At 43.0% G+C, this 17,735-nt stretch overlaps 1 protein-coding gene across 2 annotated transcripts; it reads right to left on the bottom strand.

Moving 5' to 3' along the window:
* Positions 1–10,061: 10,061 nt before the first annotated feature.
* Positions 10,062–13,509, bottom strand: LOC123150966 (protein WHAT'S THIS FACTOR 1 homolog, chloroplastic). Of its 2 annotated transcripts, XM_044570765.1 has the most exons (3): positions 11,635–13,509; positions 10,493–10,902; positions 10,062–10,406 (listed from the first exon to the last, which is right to left on the bottom strand). In XM_044570765.1, the coding sequence occupies exon 1, from the start codon at positions 13,431–13,433 to the stop codon at positions 12,261–12,263; it is 1,173 nt and encodes a 390-aa protein (XP_044426700.1). In that variant the 5' UTR covers positions 13,434–13,509; the 3' UTR covers positions 10,062–10,406; positions 10,493–10,902; positions 11,635–12,260. The 2 variants fall into 2 exon arrangements, with proteins under 2 accessions (XP_044426700.1, XP_044426699.1); XM_044570764.1 differs by having other exon boundaries at positions 10,062–10,902.
* Between the last annotated feature and the right edge of the window lie 4,226 nt (positions 13,510–17,735).

The following is a 17,735-nucleotide window of genomic DNA, read 5'->3' as shown; positions in this document are numbered from 1 at the left end:
CCGCCGCCTCCTCAGTCTTTTTGACTTGGACTCCAAGTCCTACCGGTGTCTTCTGGTCCAAGAAAAATCATCACAAAAGTTTTGTTCCGTCTAGACTACGTTTGATATTCCTTTTCTGCGAAACTCAAAAATAAGAAAAAAAACAGAAACTTGCACTAGGCTCTAGGTTAATAGGTTAGTCTGAAAAATAATATAAAATGGCATATTAATGCATATCAAACATCCAAAACAGATAATATAATAGCGTGGAACAATAAAAAATTATAGATACGTTGGAGAAGTATCAAGCATCCCCAAGCTTAATTTCTGCTTGTCCTCGAGTAGGTAAATGACAAAAAAAGAATTTTTGATGTGGAATGCTACCTAACATGTTTATCCATGTAATTTTCTTTATTTTGGCATAAATATTCAGATCCATAAGATTGAAAACAAAAGTTTAATATTGACATAAAAACAATAATACTTCAAGCATACTAACAAAGCAATCATGTCTTCTCAAATAACATGGCCAAAGAAAGTTATCCCTACAAAATCATATAGTCTGGCTATGCTCCATCTTCATCACACGAAGTATTAAATCATGCACAACCCCGATGACAAGCCAAGCAATTGTTTCATACTTTTGATGTTCTCAAACTTTTTCAACTTTCACGCAATACATGAGCGTGAGCCATGGATATAGCACTATAGGTGGAATAGAATATGGTGGTTGTGGAGAAGACAAAAAGAAGGAAATAGTCTCACATCAACTAGGCGTATCAACGGGCTATGGAGATGCCCATCAATAGATATCAATGTGAGTGAGTAGGGATTGTCATGCAACGGATGCACTAGAGCTATAAGTGTATGAAAGCTCAAAAAGAAACTAAGTGTGTGTGCATCCAACTCGCTTGCTCCCGAAGACCTAGGGCAATTTAAGGAAGGCCATCATTGGAATATACAAGCCAAGTTCTATAATGAAAATTCCCCACTAGTATATGGAAGTGAAAACATAGGAGACTCTCTATCATGAAGATCATGGTGCTACTTTGAATCACAAGTGTGGAAAAAGGATAGTAACATTCTCCCTTCTCTCTTTTATCTCATTGTTTTGGTGGGATTCTTTGGCCTCTTATATTTTTGTGGGTTATTTGGCCTCTTTTATTCTTTTGTAAAGTCTGGAGACTCATCCCAACTTGTGAGGGAATCATAGCTTCCATCATCCTTTCCTCACATGGGACAATGCTCTAATAATGATGATCATCACACTTTTATTTACTTACAACTCAAGAATTACAACTCGATACTAGAACAAATATATGACTCTATGAATGCCTCCGGCGGTGTACCGGGATGTGCAATGACTCAAGAGTGACATGTATAAAAAATATGAATGGTGGCTTTGCCACAAATACGATGTCAACTACATGATCATGCAAAGCAATATGACAATGATGAAGCGTGTCATAATAAACGGAACGGTGGAAGTTGCATGGCAATATATCTCAGAATGGCTATGGAGATGCCATAATATGTAGGTATGGTGGATGTTTTGAGGAAGGTGATGGTGGGTTTAATGCACCGGCGAAAGTTGCACGGTACTAGAGAGGCTAGCAATAGTGGAAGGGTGAGGGTGCGTATAATCCATGGACTCAACATTAGTCATAAAGAACTCACATACTTATTGCAAAAAAATTATTAGATATAGAAACAAAGTAATGGACGCATGCTCCTAGGGGGATAGATTGGTAGGAAAAGACCATCGCTCGTCCACGACCGCCACTCATAAGGAAGACAATCAATAAATAAATCATGCTTCGACTTCATCACATAACGCTTCTCCATACGTGCATGCTACGGGAATCACAAACTTCAACACAAGTATTTCTACAATCCACAACTACCCACTAGCATGACTCTAATATCACCATCTTTATATCGCAAAACTATTGCAAGGAATCAAACATATCATATTCAGTTATCTACAAGTTTTATGTAGGATTTTATGACTAACCATGTGAATGACCAGTTCCTGTCATCTCTCTAAATAGATATAAGTGAAGCAAGAGAGTTTAATTCTTCCTACAAAAGATATGCCCACGCTCTAACAAATATAAGTGAAGCAAAAGAGCATTCTACAAATGTCAGTTTTCTATGTGTAGGGTTGGTTGAACAGTAGCTGATGGAGGAGCGCGCGGTGTGAGCCTGGATGAATAGGAGCCCGTGGATGAACAGTCGCTGGTGGAGGCTGGAGGAGGTCGACGGTAGATGAACAGTAGCCCATGGAGGCAGTCGACGGTGGATGAACAGTAGCCCGTGGAGGCAGTCGACGGTGGAGATGAACAGTATCCCGTGGAGTCCCGTTTTGCGGTACGCCACACCCCTCCCAATGAACAGGACCCCCGTTTCGACCGTAGCGCTCCAACACAAGTCCGTTTCCTCCATTTTGCGGTACGCCACACCCCTCCCGATCAACAGGACCCCGTTTCCACCGTAGGAGGTCCGTTTCCTCCGTTTTGCGGTACGGCAGACCCCTCCCGATGAACATGATCCCGTTTCGACCATGGCTGGTCGAACACAAGGTCGTTTCCTTTGTTTTGCGGTACGCCAGGCCTCGTTTCCATCGGCTATTCTGTCCAAGACGGTTGGCTCTCGATGAACAGCATGCGTTCCGTTGCCTCCCGATGAACACGACATTGTTTCTCCGTTCCGGCCCAGTCAGTTCGCTGCCCGATGAACAGGACGCCGTTGCTCCCATCCGTTGCCTCTCCATGTACACAAGCCCTGGCTGTCCGCGAGTACGTGCTCGAGACCCCGCCCGTATGTACGTATGGGGCCGTATTCTTTGCCCTGTGGCTGTACGTACGTGTACAGAACTTAGACGGGACTGCGTGAACTGCTATTTTGGGTGCTCTACAATGACACACGTGCCGCTACTTACTCGGCCACAGTTTATACTTGCAGAGAGACCGATCGACCAGTATGTACGTACACGTTCGCGACCAGAATGACAACGCTACATACGCATCGACCAGGTGGGTCCTGACTGTCAGGCACTTCCTTGTATGCAAATATGTAGCTGGTGGGCCCCAGTAGTCAGGGGGCGAATCATTGTTTTTGCCCATAATATGGACGCACTTCCTTGCGTGCGAAGATGTAGCTGGTGGGTCCCAGCAGTCAGGGGGAAAACATTTTTTTTGTAAAATACGGTGGCCTGTCCGGTGGGTCCCTGCTGTCAGGTGGAGGAATAATTATTTTGTGCGTAATAAGGAGGCACTTCCTTGCTGCGGTCGTGGACCCAGCTGTCAGCCTCTCCACGTACAGTATTCTTCCGATGGAAGTCGATCGTTGACCACATTGACCACGCCGTGCCAAGAGCACCAAGGCGGTGAACGACGGCGAGGCCTAGGAAGGGGATGACGTGGAGTCGGGGAAGACGCGGCAGTGGATGCCCGCGCGGAAAAGAGTATGAGGGTTCACTGGTTCCACTGTGGTGTGAGGCTGCCGTCGTCGCAGGACCTGGCCAGCGGTGGGAGTAGTAGGGGGCGGCGAGGCCTCCGCGGCAGCACAGCCGGTCACGGGAGGCAGGAGCAGGCGGCACGACCAGCGCTGCTTTGGGCGGCTGGAGCAAGAAGACCAGAGGTTGAAGAAGCACTACGGCTGTTGGATGGACATCGTACAGTCACTGGAGCTAGAATCATTCATATAGACTAAGTTGACAAAGCCCTCCGTCCTCGTCAACTTAGTAGGCCCACATGTCAGCCTCCCACTATGCTGGGTCCCAGCTAGCAGGGGGAGTATTCATTTTTCTGTGCGTAATAAGGAGGCACTTTCTTGCGTGCGTGCGAAGATATAGCTGGTGGGTTTGACCTGTCAGCGGGGGGGCGTTTTTTTCACGAAATACAGAGGCCCTTCTGGTGGGTCCTAGATGTCAAGTGGAGGAATCATTATTTTGCGCGTAATAAGGAGGCATTTCCTTGTGTGCGGCCGTGGACCCAGTTGTTAGCCTCTCGACGTAAAGTCCACGTCCGATGAATGTCGTTCGTTGACCACGTTGACCACGGCGCACCGAGAGCACCAGGGCGATGGACGACGGCGAGGCCTAGGAAGGGAACGACACGGAGCCGAGGAAGACACGACAGTGGCTGCCCACGCGGTGGGGAGTACGAGGGTTGACTGATTCGGTTGCCGTCGCCGGAAAATAATAGGAGGTGTGGGTGAGTAGAGGGATAGTCAGGCCAAGGATGCAAGTCTGGTGGGGTCGTGACTCGTGAGGCCTGCCCGGGAGCACAGCCGGCCATGAGAGGCGGGAGCAGGTGGTTCCGCCGGCGCTAGTTTGAGCGGGTGGAGCAGAAAGATCTGAGACTGAAGAAGCACGATTGCCATTAGATTGACATCTAACGGTCTAACGCTGGTAGAGTTGATTGTTGACTAAGTTTTTTTAGAAACTTTATGTACGCATGAACTTAGTAGGCCCACAAGTTAGCCTCCAAATTTATGATAGACAACATAAAGCTTATTTGTTTTTTTAATAATTTGCAACCCATTTGCTAATTCTAAGTAATTTATTACATCCCATTTTCTATCCAATACCACGGTCAAAAAGTTCAACCTTATTTTGCATATTTTCGTGAAGTCCGAACTGTTGTAATCCCGAAATGATAAACATTTTTTTGAGAACTTATTAATTTGACAAAAAAATCATTTTGTTTTTGTAAGCAAACAAGACGTGGGACAATTGAGTTGGTTTAAGGGAAAACCAGTGATAAAAATATCAGTACTGAGAGGAAAAACAACAATAAAAAAGGATGTAAATATAAAAGGGGAACTTTATGTATTTTCAATATAATGATACATGTATATGAACTAATAAAAGTATAGGTAAAGATTAGAAATGGAAGTAGGACATGACATTTCAAAAGAAGAATAAAACTAGGTTGTGTGTTTGGTTCAGTAAAAAAACTGTCTGTAGATGTTGTAAAACAAAATATAACTAACGCAGTACTTTTCTCTTTCGGAACTGACCGAGCCCGAGAGGTATTTGCATAGAGCGAGCGTGGCCTGATCTTTTGCTGCAGCTGAACACACCCTATCCAAAACAAACTGTTTCCCCTCGAAATCAGAAACCTTATCCGGGACAACCGTCATGTAATAAGCAACGAAAACACTCACTACAGTTCCAAAGAAAAACTCGCTGCCAGCAGCCCCCAGCCCCCAGAACAGTGTTAAACATTCCATTTTGCCGATATTCTTTAGGTTGCCAGGAGGCGTTACCCGACTGGTTGCTACTCTGAATATTCAGTTTCTACCAAATTTGTTTCAACTGTTACAGAACTTTCAGCTTCAACAAGCAGATGGTAGCCTATCAGTAGAAGATCAAAAGAAGCACATCAACATCATCCCCAACAGGGAATACTCTAGCTCTAGTTGGCGATACGAAAAACAAAACCGTGGCCGTAACCAGAAAGTTCAAGCAGGACACACCTTTGTGCAGAAACCATACGTTATGTTAACTGGCAAGTGTCTGGTTAAAGGCTTGGATTTATAACTGGCACCTTTACCAAGCTTGTCTCCAGGCATGGTTCCCCTACTCTAAATGGAGAGTTAAATGGTGATTATCATTATAGTATATTACTTGCTATCAAGCCGATTCGATAAGGCATGAAAGTTACCACCAAGACTAGAAGCTCCAGAATGCTGCCATATGCTGATTGGGCATGGGATTTCCAGAAAGATTGGTCCAAAGCAGAACATGCCAATTGAACACGGTTTCCTTGAGAAGACCAATTCAAAGCAAAACCAGTAAACACGGCACTAGCGCACAATATTCGGTGCAGATTGCAAGAGAAACCCCGTAAAACAAAAACAAAAACGCTGCACTGGAATTGGTTGCTGAAGCAATTGACTTTGTCATACCTGATACTGCACTGTTACTGCTAGTATATAAACATCGGTAGCATCAAAGCTCACAAGGGCACAGCTGCACACCGCTGCTATTCCCATACTCTAACGATCACAGATCCACAATCTACTAAACTAACTAGCACCATGGTTGCTGAGTGGTCAGTTGGGCTTTTCGACTGCTTTGGGGATTTCCGCACCTGTATGCAGACCTAGCTTTTGCTCTGTTCTTCTTGCACCCCTTGTACATGGGTTTCATAAGCAGCATGCAAACTTGCAAAGTACTCATCTATGTTCCGCTCCATTTCCAAACATTGCAGGTTGCTTGACTTTCTGGTGCCCCTGTGTTACCTTTGGTCGTCTTGCTGGGATTGTGGACAAAGGCTCCCCATGTAGGTGTTTCACTTAGAATTCGCGCTTGGGTTGAAGCATAAAAATCATCGATCTTTGTGGCTGAGTCTCCTTGTTTTCAGCATGCTGCATGAAATGGGACCCTGTATGTTTGCCTGGCTTGCGTAGGCTACAACTGGTTGTATTCTTGTACCAAACGCTCGGCGATGCGGTCGCGATACAACTTGAAAGCATCGCCCTGCATGGACTGCTGTGTCCACTTCTTCTGTGAGAGTTGCGCGCTATGCCAAGAGTACAAGGAGATGGAAAACCGTGGCTTCAACATGGCCAAAGGTCGCTGCGTCTTACTGAAAGAATGCATAGTCAAGAAAATTCATGCGGTTTCACAAAGGCAAAGTAATCATGACTAAATCATTACATTTGCAGGATGGGAAGGTAGCAACAAGATGGTGGGGTGTGTGCAAGGCATGAAAGCACCTGGGAAGCAAGGGATGTGTTTCTAGAACATGTCTATAAAATGATGCTCTTAGCTCTCCTGTTCTCTGTTAATTTTCATTTGATGATGTTCTACAACATTCAAAGGGGAAATAAAGGCAGGCCTAGTGACTTGCTCCATTTGGTAATCAAGTTGTTAAATCTCCTTTTATCTGTCCTTGTGATTTTGATTCAGTTTTCGTACTTCCATTTATGATCTGTCACTTGAGAAGCATTATATGGTTGTAGACTGTACTGAAGTTAGTGGCCTGTGAACTAAAATGCAGTGCTCAAGCTGTAAAGCTATGAATCTCTTGACTCAATACTGACTGCCGAACTGGCATGGGGAATAAATATGGGGCATCCTGTATGCTTAAGATGATTGAAGAAAAATATGATAACAAAAAACTACACAACAAGCAAGAAATTTCAAGAAAGATTGGACATATACAGATGCTCATAATTGCGATGGCAAAAGAAATCACACGAGAGGTAGTTCAGCCGCATGAAACATGAAACGTTGTCCTAAGAAAGATATAAACCACAGGGCAAAAAGAAATCAAACCGGAATATGGACCATGTTGCATGCATGGTGTAGTCATTTTACGTTGACTTCATGGTACCCTCTAGTCCTGTAGCCAATCAGTTCGGGCCAGATCAGCGAATTCCTCATCTCAAAACTTTAAGAGCAAGCCCTGGCACACCGAGGGGACTTTACAGTATATGATATTGGATCTCCACATAATAACTGTGCAATATTCGTTAATTACTTAGCTATCTGTAGGCTTGGACAGGGAGAAGTTATGACCAACACTTTTACAAGCGTATCACCAGGCATGGTTCCCCCATTTTAGACCGAGATCGACATGGTGATTATCATCAGTATTTTACTATCAGGCTGATTTCATACATAAGGAAAACGACGATACAGCATGGAAATTACCACCAAAGCTGGAAGCTCCAAAGTGCTGACATATGCTGATTCAGCATGGGATTTCCAAAAGATTGATCCAAAGCAGAACATGCCAATTGAACACGGTGTCCTTGGGAAGACCAATCCAAAGCCAAACCTGTAAACACAGCATTAGCGAACAACAACCGGTGCAGATTGCAAGAGAAAACTGATAAAAACAAGAAAGAAATTTCTGCACTGGAGTCGGTTGAATCAATTGACCTTTTCATATCTTCTAACTAGTACTGCACCATTACTACTAGTATATAAACATTGGTTGCTCACAAAGGCACAGCTGCACACCACGCTATTCCGAACTCCATAGGTTACAAATTCACAATCTACCAAACTAACTAGTACCATGGTTGCGGAGAGGTCAGTTGGGCTTTTCGACTGCCTTGACGATTTTGACATCTGTATGCAGAGCTAGCCTTTTTTTGTTCTTCTTGTGCCTCTTATACATGGGTTTTGTAAAGCAGCATGCAAAGTACTGGGGGACTGGATTATTTACCCCATTTGCAGTACTCATTTGTGTATCATTATATTTCCTAACATTGCAGGTTGCTTGACTTGCTGGTGCCCCTGTGTTACCTTTGGCCGCATTGCTGAGATTGCAGACAAAGGCTCCACATGTAGGTGTTTCTCTTAGAATTTGTGCTTGGTTTGAAGCATAAAAATCATCGACCTTCTCGGCTGACTCTCCTCGTTTTCAGCATGCTGCATGAGTGGGACCCTGTATGTTTGCCTGTCGCTCTTATGCTGCCACTGGTTGTATTCTTTTCCCAAACGCTCGGCGATGCGGTCTCAATATAACTTGCAAGAATGGCCCTTCATGGACTGGTAAGTCCACCTCCACTATCCGAGTTGCGCGCTATGCCAAGAGTACAGGGAGCTGGAAAATCGCGGCTTCAACATGGCCAAAGGTCTCTGCGTCTTACTGAAAGAAAGCATAATCATGAGTATTAATGTTAACAAAGAAGAAATAATCATGACTAAATCATGCTCTACACCATTTTCATTTGCAGGATGGAAAGGTAGCAACAAGTTTGTGGGGTGTGTGCAAGGCATGAAAGCACCAGTGAAGCAAGCGATGTGCTTCTAGAACATGTCCATGATTTGATGGCTATGAATATGATGATTGGCTCTACTGTTTTCTGTTAATTTTTGCTACGCGATGTTCTCCAACATCCAAAGGGATAATAAAGGCGGGCTTATATGACTTGCTCCATTTGGTAACCAAGTTCTTAAATATCCTTTTATCTGTCCATGTGATTTTGGTTCAATTTCTTACTTTCATTTATGTTTTCTCACACCAGCAGGCAACATATATTATGTGATCTGTTACTTGACGTCTTGATGACAGTCGAGCATTATATGGTTGTAGACCATACTGAAGTTTAGTGGCATATGAACTAAAATGTACTGCTCAATTTGTAAAGCTATGAGTCTCTTGACTTGGTACTGACCACCGAACTGGATATGAAATATAATACTTGAAGATTGGATATCTTGTATGCTTAAGATGATTGAAGAAAAAATTATGTTAAAAAAGGCTATAGAACAAGCAAGAAAGGTTGAAAAGGTTCTGACATCTGCAGAAGCTCATAGTCGAGATGGCAAAAATTCACACAAGAGATAGTTCAGCCACACGAAACATTGTCCTAGGAAAGATTAAACCACAGGGAAAAAAGGTAAAAATCAAACCAGAATATGGACCATATTGTCAATGTCATGCATGCATGATGTAGTCCTTGTACATTGACTGCGCCATAGCCTGTCCTGTAGCCAATCAGTTTGGGACAGATCAGCAAATTCTTTAGCTCAAGACTTGCAAGAGCAAACCCTGGCACACCAACAACGGTACTTCACGGTGTATGACAAATGATCTCCACATAACTGTGCAAATTGGTCAATATCTTAGCTAGCTGTAGGTTATATAATTTGTACAGTACAGATAGCAGAGCCAGATAATGCCTCCCAAATACAAATGGACAAAACCCAAAGCGAGCACAGAACTGGAGGCGATTAAGAAACTAGAAAACAGCAACCGAAATTTGGGGCTTTTATTAAGGGTACAGTATGAGCTCCTCAAGGAAATCTCGGAAGCAGAAGATCTTATCCAACTTGAATTTACATTGAAAAGCCTCAGAAAGAGGACTGCAGTGACATTTTCCATAGCTTCAATCAGGTGTTGCGCGACTAATGAAACTGAAAACATAGTGAGACTGGATTCCAATCATCGTGATCATCGTCAGCCCACGAAGTCCAATCATCATAGCAGCTATTACTTGCCAAGTAATGAATGATGCAAAAGAACAAAAGGGGTCTATGCTACAACCAGAACTGGAAACTCCAAATAGCTGCCAGATGCTAACTGAGCATAAGATTTCCCGAAGGAGCAATCAAACAGAACAAGCCAAGTGAACATGATGTGACTAAAAACGCTAATTTACAGCAAAACCTGTAAACACAACATACAACATTAAAGTGCAAGAAGAAAGCAGAAAGCCCATGAGACAACAAAAATGATGCACTGGAATCTACTATGAGCAGATACTTGTGCAAACAGGCACTGATACCATGTTGTTGCTAGTTTATAAATACCAACGGGATCAAGGTATTCTTGCTCGCAAAGGCACAGCTACACACCATCTATTTCCATATTCCACAGATCACAACCACAAGAAATCAGCAGCATGTCAGGGAAGTGGTCGGTTGGGCTTTGTGACTGCTTTGGAGATTGCGGCACCTGTATGGAGAACTATCTTTCATGCTCTTCTCACAAGTCCTTATGGCTTATACATTGGGGGATTTATAAGAGTGCATTTCACTTACATCCTGATGCTTCATTTTTGTGGCTAATGCTGCAGGTTGCTTGACTTGTTGGTGCCCCTGCTTTACATTTGGTCGCATTGCTGAGGTTGTGGACAGAGACTCAGGATGTATGTGCTACAATTACAATTTGCGCTTGGGATCAAGCATAAAAACATACGTCTTGTTGGCTAACTCCCCTTGTTTCCAGCATGCTGCATGCATGGGACCCTGTATGTTTTGCTAGGATCCATAGGCTGCAACTGGTTGTATTCTTGTACCAAACGTTCCTCAATGTGGGCACAGTACAACTTCCAAGGATCACCCTGCATGGACTGCTTTGTTCACATGTGCTGTGAGAGTTGCGCACTATGCCAAGAGTACAAGCAGCTGGAAAATCGTGGCTTCAACATGTCCAAAGGTATCTCTCCTTGCTGAAACAAAATATAAAACAAAACATGCATGTTCACAACACAAGCTTTAATGACTAAAAATACTAAACTATGATTTACATCACATTTGCAGGATGGGAAGGTAGCAACAAGATAACGGAAGGCATGGCAGCACCAGAAAAACAAGGGATGGATGTGCTTTTAGACCATGAATAAATCCAGAATTTGGTGCTTGTGATGGTTGGCACTTCTCTTCAATAGCTTTCCATTGATTCCCACTTCCCTATGCTCTTCAAACATAAAGGCAGGCTTATATCCTTGCCACATATGGTTATCAAGTTGTTAAAGCTCCTTTTATGTATCCTTCTGTTTAGGTTTAATTTTCTTACTTTTACTTATACCCCAACATCAGCAGGCAACATATAGTATATAACTTGCTACTCGTTGAGCAAGCTGTTAATTGGTTATACAGGCCCATGGACTGTTACATAGAAATATACTACTCATTTCAAAATGCAACGAGTCATTAGTCCAGTAATCCACCACTCAGTGCCAAACTGGCATAAGCAAATAAGTGCTTACGTGAGGACAAAGCATCATCCCAGTAGAATTTAAATGATTAACTAAAGAATTTTGTGATAACAATGACTAGACAGGACATGAATGAATTTTTTTAAGGTTGCCATCTATAAAACCTCATAACTGAAATGCCAACACACAGAAGTTCAACTATAACAAAACATTTTCCTAAAAAAACAGGAAAAAGGTGTGTACCTAAAATCATTCTCATCAAAGTTCCATTTCTGGGGATGATCATATTTGCTATACAAGAAGGCTATAACTCCAACTGTGCGCAAATATCCACCAAAATCGCAGTGCTCTCTTTTGTAGATAGTCAATTGCACATGCTTGCATGCAGCATTTGCTGCTCATGATTTCTGTTCTCTCTGACAATATAAGACCAGTGTGCATTGGCATTTCACTTGCAAGTTCTGCAGATCTGTCGATCTTTCTCACACACATTGATTGCATCCATATGTTTGGTTTCCTTGATAAGGACCCCTTTTACACCAGAATTCCACCATTTATTCATTTAGGAGAATCCATATGTGATTGCTTTTATCCTGAAGGGGCATGCTATAATCTACAAAAAGATCAAACTGCCTGGCTGGCTGGTATTCCTGCAGTTCTCCAATTACATGTCCTGAAAAGAAAAACTAGCAGGTTGGAAATCAATTCTCTTTGACCAGCAAGCGAGACAACAACCCAAACAATTTCCATGTGCAGATAGATGTGTCGTCTCTTCATAGCAGTGTCACTCTTATTGCTTTAGTGTATCACAAGATATCATCATCCGTTCAACAATTTGTCTAGAGGGGCATCAGGCTTACATACACAAATCACCGGTTATCATCACCAAACAACACCTTGTAAAACCTCCGTCTTTCCTCCCTCTTCTCCGCACTATCCAACAGTGCCCCTGCCTCATCTTCGAGCTCCTCTTCTTCCTTCTTCACATCAACTTCACCTTTCCTCCTCTTCTTCTCCAAATTCACAGCACGTCGACGCTGATTAAATTCGTGCAGACCCTCCTGCATCAGTTCCCCGAGTCTATCCTTTGCTGCCACCACTCGATCCTTCACCCTCAGCTCAGACCCCTCGTAACCCTCACGGAGCACCGCCGTGTGAATCTTATACCGATTCGACACATAGAAGAGGCAAGAATGCCGGAGCAGCATCCTAGCTGTGTCTTCTGGCAGCCCAAACTCCCATCTGAAGTGCTCTAGCTTCATAACCGAAATCTTCTTCCACAAGGTGAGCGAAAGAAGCTCGTGAACCACAGCCACGGCACGCTTCTCAGCCTGTGCGTCTGTGCCAGGCACTGCCCCGTCCTCCGAGTAGGGCGAAATGTAGGGTGTGGCGTTGAAGTCCTCCATCTTGTCGTGGGACTTGGCCCAAGAGGACGGCAACGAGCAGGTGAACCGCGGGAGGGAGTTGCTCGCCGAGGCAGCGGCCTCGATGGCAGAGACCGTGCGGGAAGGGACCCACCGGAGCAGCTCCAGCTCTGCGGCATTGCGGCGGTGAGGGTACGGGTTGGCGAGGCGGAAGAGATCGGTGTGGGCGGGGAGGATGCGGAGAAGGTAGTCGTCGGGGAGGCCGAGCGGGCCGCGCAGCGCGGCGAGCTTGGAGACGGGGAGGCGGCGCCCGCGGGTGAGCATGAGGACGCGCGCGAGGCGGTCGGCCATGGCCGGCTCGGACGCGGTGACGGCGGCCTCCTCGGCGTCGACGAGCTCCGCCATCCGCTTGGTGAAGCCGAAGCAGAGCTCCCCGCCGCTCCCGGCCGGGCCTTCGCCGGTGAAGAGCTCGAAGCAGGAGGGATACTTGCGGAGCCAGTTGGCGGCGCGGCCGAGGAGGTCGAGCGTCTTGAAGCGGGACTGGAGGAGGCGGACGGGGGCGGAGCGGGACGGGAAGCGGAGGAGGAGACGCTTGATCTGGTTGTTCACGATCCAGCGCCGGTTGCGGCGGAGGGCCGCCTCCAGAGCCGGGTCCTTCGGAGACGACCACCGCGCCATGAACGCCCTTCAGCGGCGGCGGTGGCGGCAGGAAAGGGGTAATGAGAGTGATTGGGCTTGTTTTGCTCATGGGCTGATAGTCTATTTTATCTGGGATGGTGCTACTCGGCTCTGGATTGCGTTTGCCTAAAAGAAAAAGAAAAAAAAAGGCTATGGATTGCGTTCATTTGGTTAACGTGGCTAGACTAAGAAAAATGGGACCTCCTATTAGGCGCCATATAAAAAGCAACTAGTTGACGAGCGCTTCTTCGAAAGCCTCTCAACGATCATTTGTGGGTAGGCTGAGAGCGCGTCATTTGGCGCGCTCTCGGCTGCCGCCACATATCGCGCTCTGGGCGTTTCTTCTGGATTTTTGTTTTTCTTTCACATGTTTTTGGATTTTTAAACGGGTTTTCTAGATTTTTTTGGCTTTTTGCTTTTTCATCAGTCTTCCTTAACTTTTGGACAAAAAAATAAATTGAAAAAATAAATATTTCATGAAAAATGCATGTTTTTGCTATCGCGAGAGGCATGATTTTGCTTCCGTGAATGGCACGGCTTTGTTTTTACGAGAGGCACAAACATGCTTCTCAGAAAATGGAAAAAATGCATTTTTTTTCTTCCGCGAGAGGCACAGTCGTGTCTCTTGGAAACAAAAAAAATGTGTTAATCTATTTTTTTTCTTCCGCGAAAGGCATGGTTTTTTTTAGTCGTGATTCTCGAAAACGAAAAAAGGCGTGTTTTCTATTTTTTTTTCTTCCGCGAGTTGCACGGTTTTGCTTGCGCGAGAGGCACGATTGTGCTTTCGCAAGAGGCACGACCGTGCCTCTTTTGGAAAGGGAACAAACAGTGCTTCCGGTTCAGTTTTTTCGTCCAGTTTTTTGTAGAAAAAATCCGTCAAAATCTATCAACATGGAATCTAGTTTTGAAGATCTCAACGCGGGGAATCCAACGATGAAAACGGTTCAAGATTTGGACACACGATTTAAGAGATAAAATATTTTGAATAAATGAATCTACGAAAAACGAAAAACTCTCAAGTTGCGGCAAATGATGCACATGCAGCACGCCACTTTGTCACAACCCAAGGAGACGGGAGTGGTCAATTAGTGATTTCGGCCTTATAACTTGCTACTCAAAGCAGCGCCCAGTTGGGCCGGCCCACGAACACGCTACACAGAACTCATAAGAGCTAAAAAACAAGCCATTGTCTTCACGTAGAAGTGTGCATAACCAACTATAGTGAATGATAAAAGCGCCAACAATATAAGAACATGCGGCCGCGCTATTTATTGCATGTGTACTGTATCACTTAGTTTTCTGAATTATTTCAAAAATCATGAATTTGAATAACTTCATTGATTTAGATAAAATTCATCATTTTCTAAGAAAAGTTCACAAATTAAAAAGGAGTTTCATCAATTTAAAAAAACCTTGAATTTCAAAAAAAAGTTCATCAAATTTGAAAAAAAAATCTTCAAATTTGAAAGAAAATCATTGAATTTGGAAAATGTTCACCGAATTTAAAAAGAAGTTCATCATTTAAAAAATCATCAATTTTAAAAGAGTTCATTAGTTTTGAAAAAAGTTCATCAATTTTGAAAAAAACATTTATTTTGAAAAAAGATCTTCAATTTTTTTTAAAAAATCATCAATTTTAAAAAAAAGTTCATTCAACTTAAAACGAAAAAAAGATAAAATAATAAAACTGAACAAAACCATTTCGAATAAAAAGGTAAAACAGGAAAAGAAAAAAGAAATAGAAAAAAAGAAAGACGTAAGAAGAAAAGAATGAAGAATATACATCTAAGCACATGAATTGAGGACGGTGGGGTAGTTAGTGCGGCCTACAAATGACCAGGAGTTCGCCAGTTCGGATCACTTCGAAGGCGTGCGTGCAGTTTTTGGGGTTTTAACAACATAAAAGAATAAAAGAAAGCTCGTCTGCAAAAACAATAGCAACGGCGCCTCAAGCGTCAAATATGGAATGCCCAAGAAATGGATAACGTGGCTCCCAACTCCTCCTATTTGGCACCCTCAACACCGGTTATAGGCTTCAAACTCCGGAACTCATAGTTTAACCTTCAAAAAATGTGTGCGTGATGTGAGTTTCAAACTCCGGACCTCATAGTTTACAATCACCCGCAGTAACAACCTATTGTGCCTGCTTACTTCTATGTCAAATATAACGCTAAAAATTTCAAAACACCTTCCCCGTCTAGTTTCCTTTTTTAGTTTGTTTGGCCGGTTTTTGTAGCGATCCGGCCTCAGACAGTCAAATCTCTGTACATAAGTGGCATTCCTGGATCGGTAATACTGACACACACAGTACTCGAGAATCTATAATAGAGTTCAATCACACATTTATTACATCAAATGTCTCAAAAGAGAACTTATTACAATAATATGACTGAAGGCCATCTAAATAAGATAACATCGGAAGCTTCGAAGGTACTCCCTCCAGTCCTTTTTACTCTGCACATTGGATTTGCCAAAAGTCAAACTTTGCTAAGTTTGACCAACTTTATATTAGAAATTATTAGCATCTATAATATCTAATAAATATAATATGAAAATATATTTCAAGATGAATCTAATGATATTGGTGTTGTTATGTGAATGTCTATAATTTTTATATAAACTTGGTCAAAGTTGGATGAGATTAACTTCAAACAAACCTAATATGCAGAGTAAAAAGGATCGGAGGGAGTAAATGAGTCCATCAACTCCAACGACATAGCTGAGTGTATGACAACGATCTAGCGCACCTTACTCTTTGTCTGAAAACTCTGTTACATAATACATTGCAGCCTGTGTAGGTCAGCACATGGAATATGCTGGCAAAATAACACTATAGAGCAATGAACAGAAAACAACTATCACTACATGCATATATGGCAGGTGGAGGTTGTATGGTTATCATTTGCAGAAAGCTATTTTTTCCCTACAACAAACGAATATATTTTATTTAACTACAAAGTTTGTTGAAAACATTAAAAATAGTAACCCCATCTTAATCCCAAATTAATAATCAATAACCCAACAAATTAATTAAGTAAAGTGATGAGATCAACATAATAATTGAAGCACCAGATACTCAAGATATCCATAACCGGGGACACGGCTAATCATGATTAGTTTATACACTCTGCAAAGGTTTGCGCACTTTTCCCCACAAGACTCGATCTCCTCTATTGAATTTCTCGCACTACATGGTGTTTGAGAAACGGATGACCGAGACACGGTCTTTCAGAAGCATTAGCTCGTTACGACGGGTAGATAGTACCACCTACATCCCCTACATCTGCTAGTCTACCACTGTAAGAGGTCACACAACATACTCAACTATGCCAGAACCCATAATGGCTTGTGCTGCACACGGAAGTTTCCAGCATGAATAACATAATGATCCATTTGAGTTTGGGTGGCAAACCATAGGATGATCACATGGATTCCCCGGGATCCCCTTGGACAACACTGGATTCCCCAGGTGCCCACAAACCAATCCACCCAGATGTGTATTAAAGTAGCCACCTTAAGTTAAACCTTAGTTAACAATAATCTCTCACATCTTTCATGAATTCTCTCAACCAAACTACGAGCATAGCATAGCAATATAAGCATATGTAGAAAGTACCCAGGGTTTGATATAAGACATTAGGTGCTACCTCGTCAACTACTTCCCAATACCCACATGTTATCAAACCTACTCATGCAATGTTTGAGGGTTGAAACTAATGCATAAAACTGGGTAACAAAGGGATATGATCAAAGTTTTACTTGCCTTGCTGACGATCTAAAAACCCTAATGATTCGTAGTAGCATGCTTCGCACTCCAGAAACTTTATCGTAAACAAACAATAGCACACATAAGCACTCAAGCATAATATGCAAAGGTAAAACTCAAGGGAAAAGTTCCAAACTGAAAGTTCAACTGAAGAGCTTTGATTTGCAAAAAGAATCAATCGAATCGGAGCTACAAACTCAAACTGCGATCAAAAGAAATTCGAATTCAAATCTGCTTAAAACCAAATTTTAATTTTGTCAAAATCATGTTCAAGTTGATTATCTGGAAAGAGGGGAATGAAACGAAGATTTTGGCGTTGGTTTCACTAGATTTAGACAAACAAGCAGAAAGTAGCGGGGGTTTGAAGATTAGGGACTAATCTGTGATAAAAGTATTCGTGGATAGGTCCCTGGCCGAAAATATTAAAATTATAAGAAAAACCTAAAGAACGAATGTTCGCTAACAGAACTAAACGAACGAATTCATTCGTTAACAAAAACTAACCAATGAACGTTTGTTAATTAACGAACTAAAAT

The sequence above is a fragment of the Triticum aestivum genome, chromosome 7A (genome assembly GCF_018294505.1).
Source record: "Triticum aestivum cultivar Chinese Spring chromosome 7A, IWGSC CS RefSeq v2.1, whole genome shotgun sequence".
Classification (NCBI taxonomy): Eukaryota; Viridiplantae; Streptophyta; class Magnoliopsida; order Poales; family Poaceae; genus Triticum; species Triticum aestivum.
The sequence above is the reverse complement of the archived record's forward strand: the minus strand, read 5'-3'. Positions and strand labels throughout refer to the sequence as shown.

Bases quoted from the DNA above. Each gene is read 5' to 3' on its own strand.
- LOC123150966 (XM_044570764.1), bottom strand. From the start codon at position 13,433: ATGGCGCGGTGGTCGTCTCCGAAGGACCCGGCTCTGGAGGCGGCCCTC.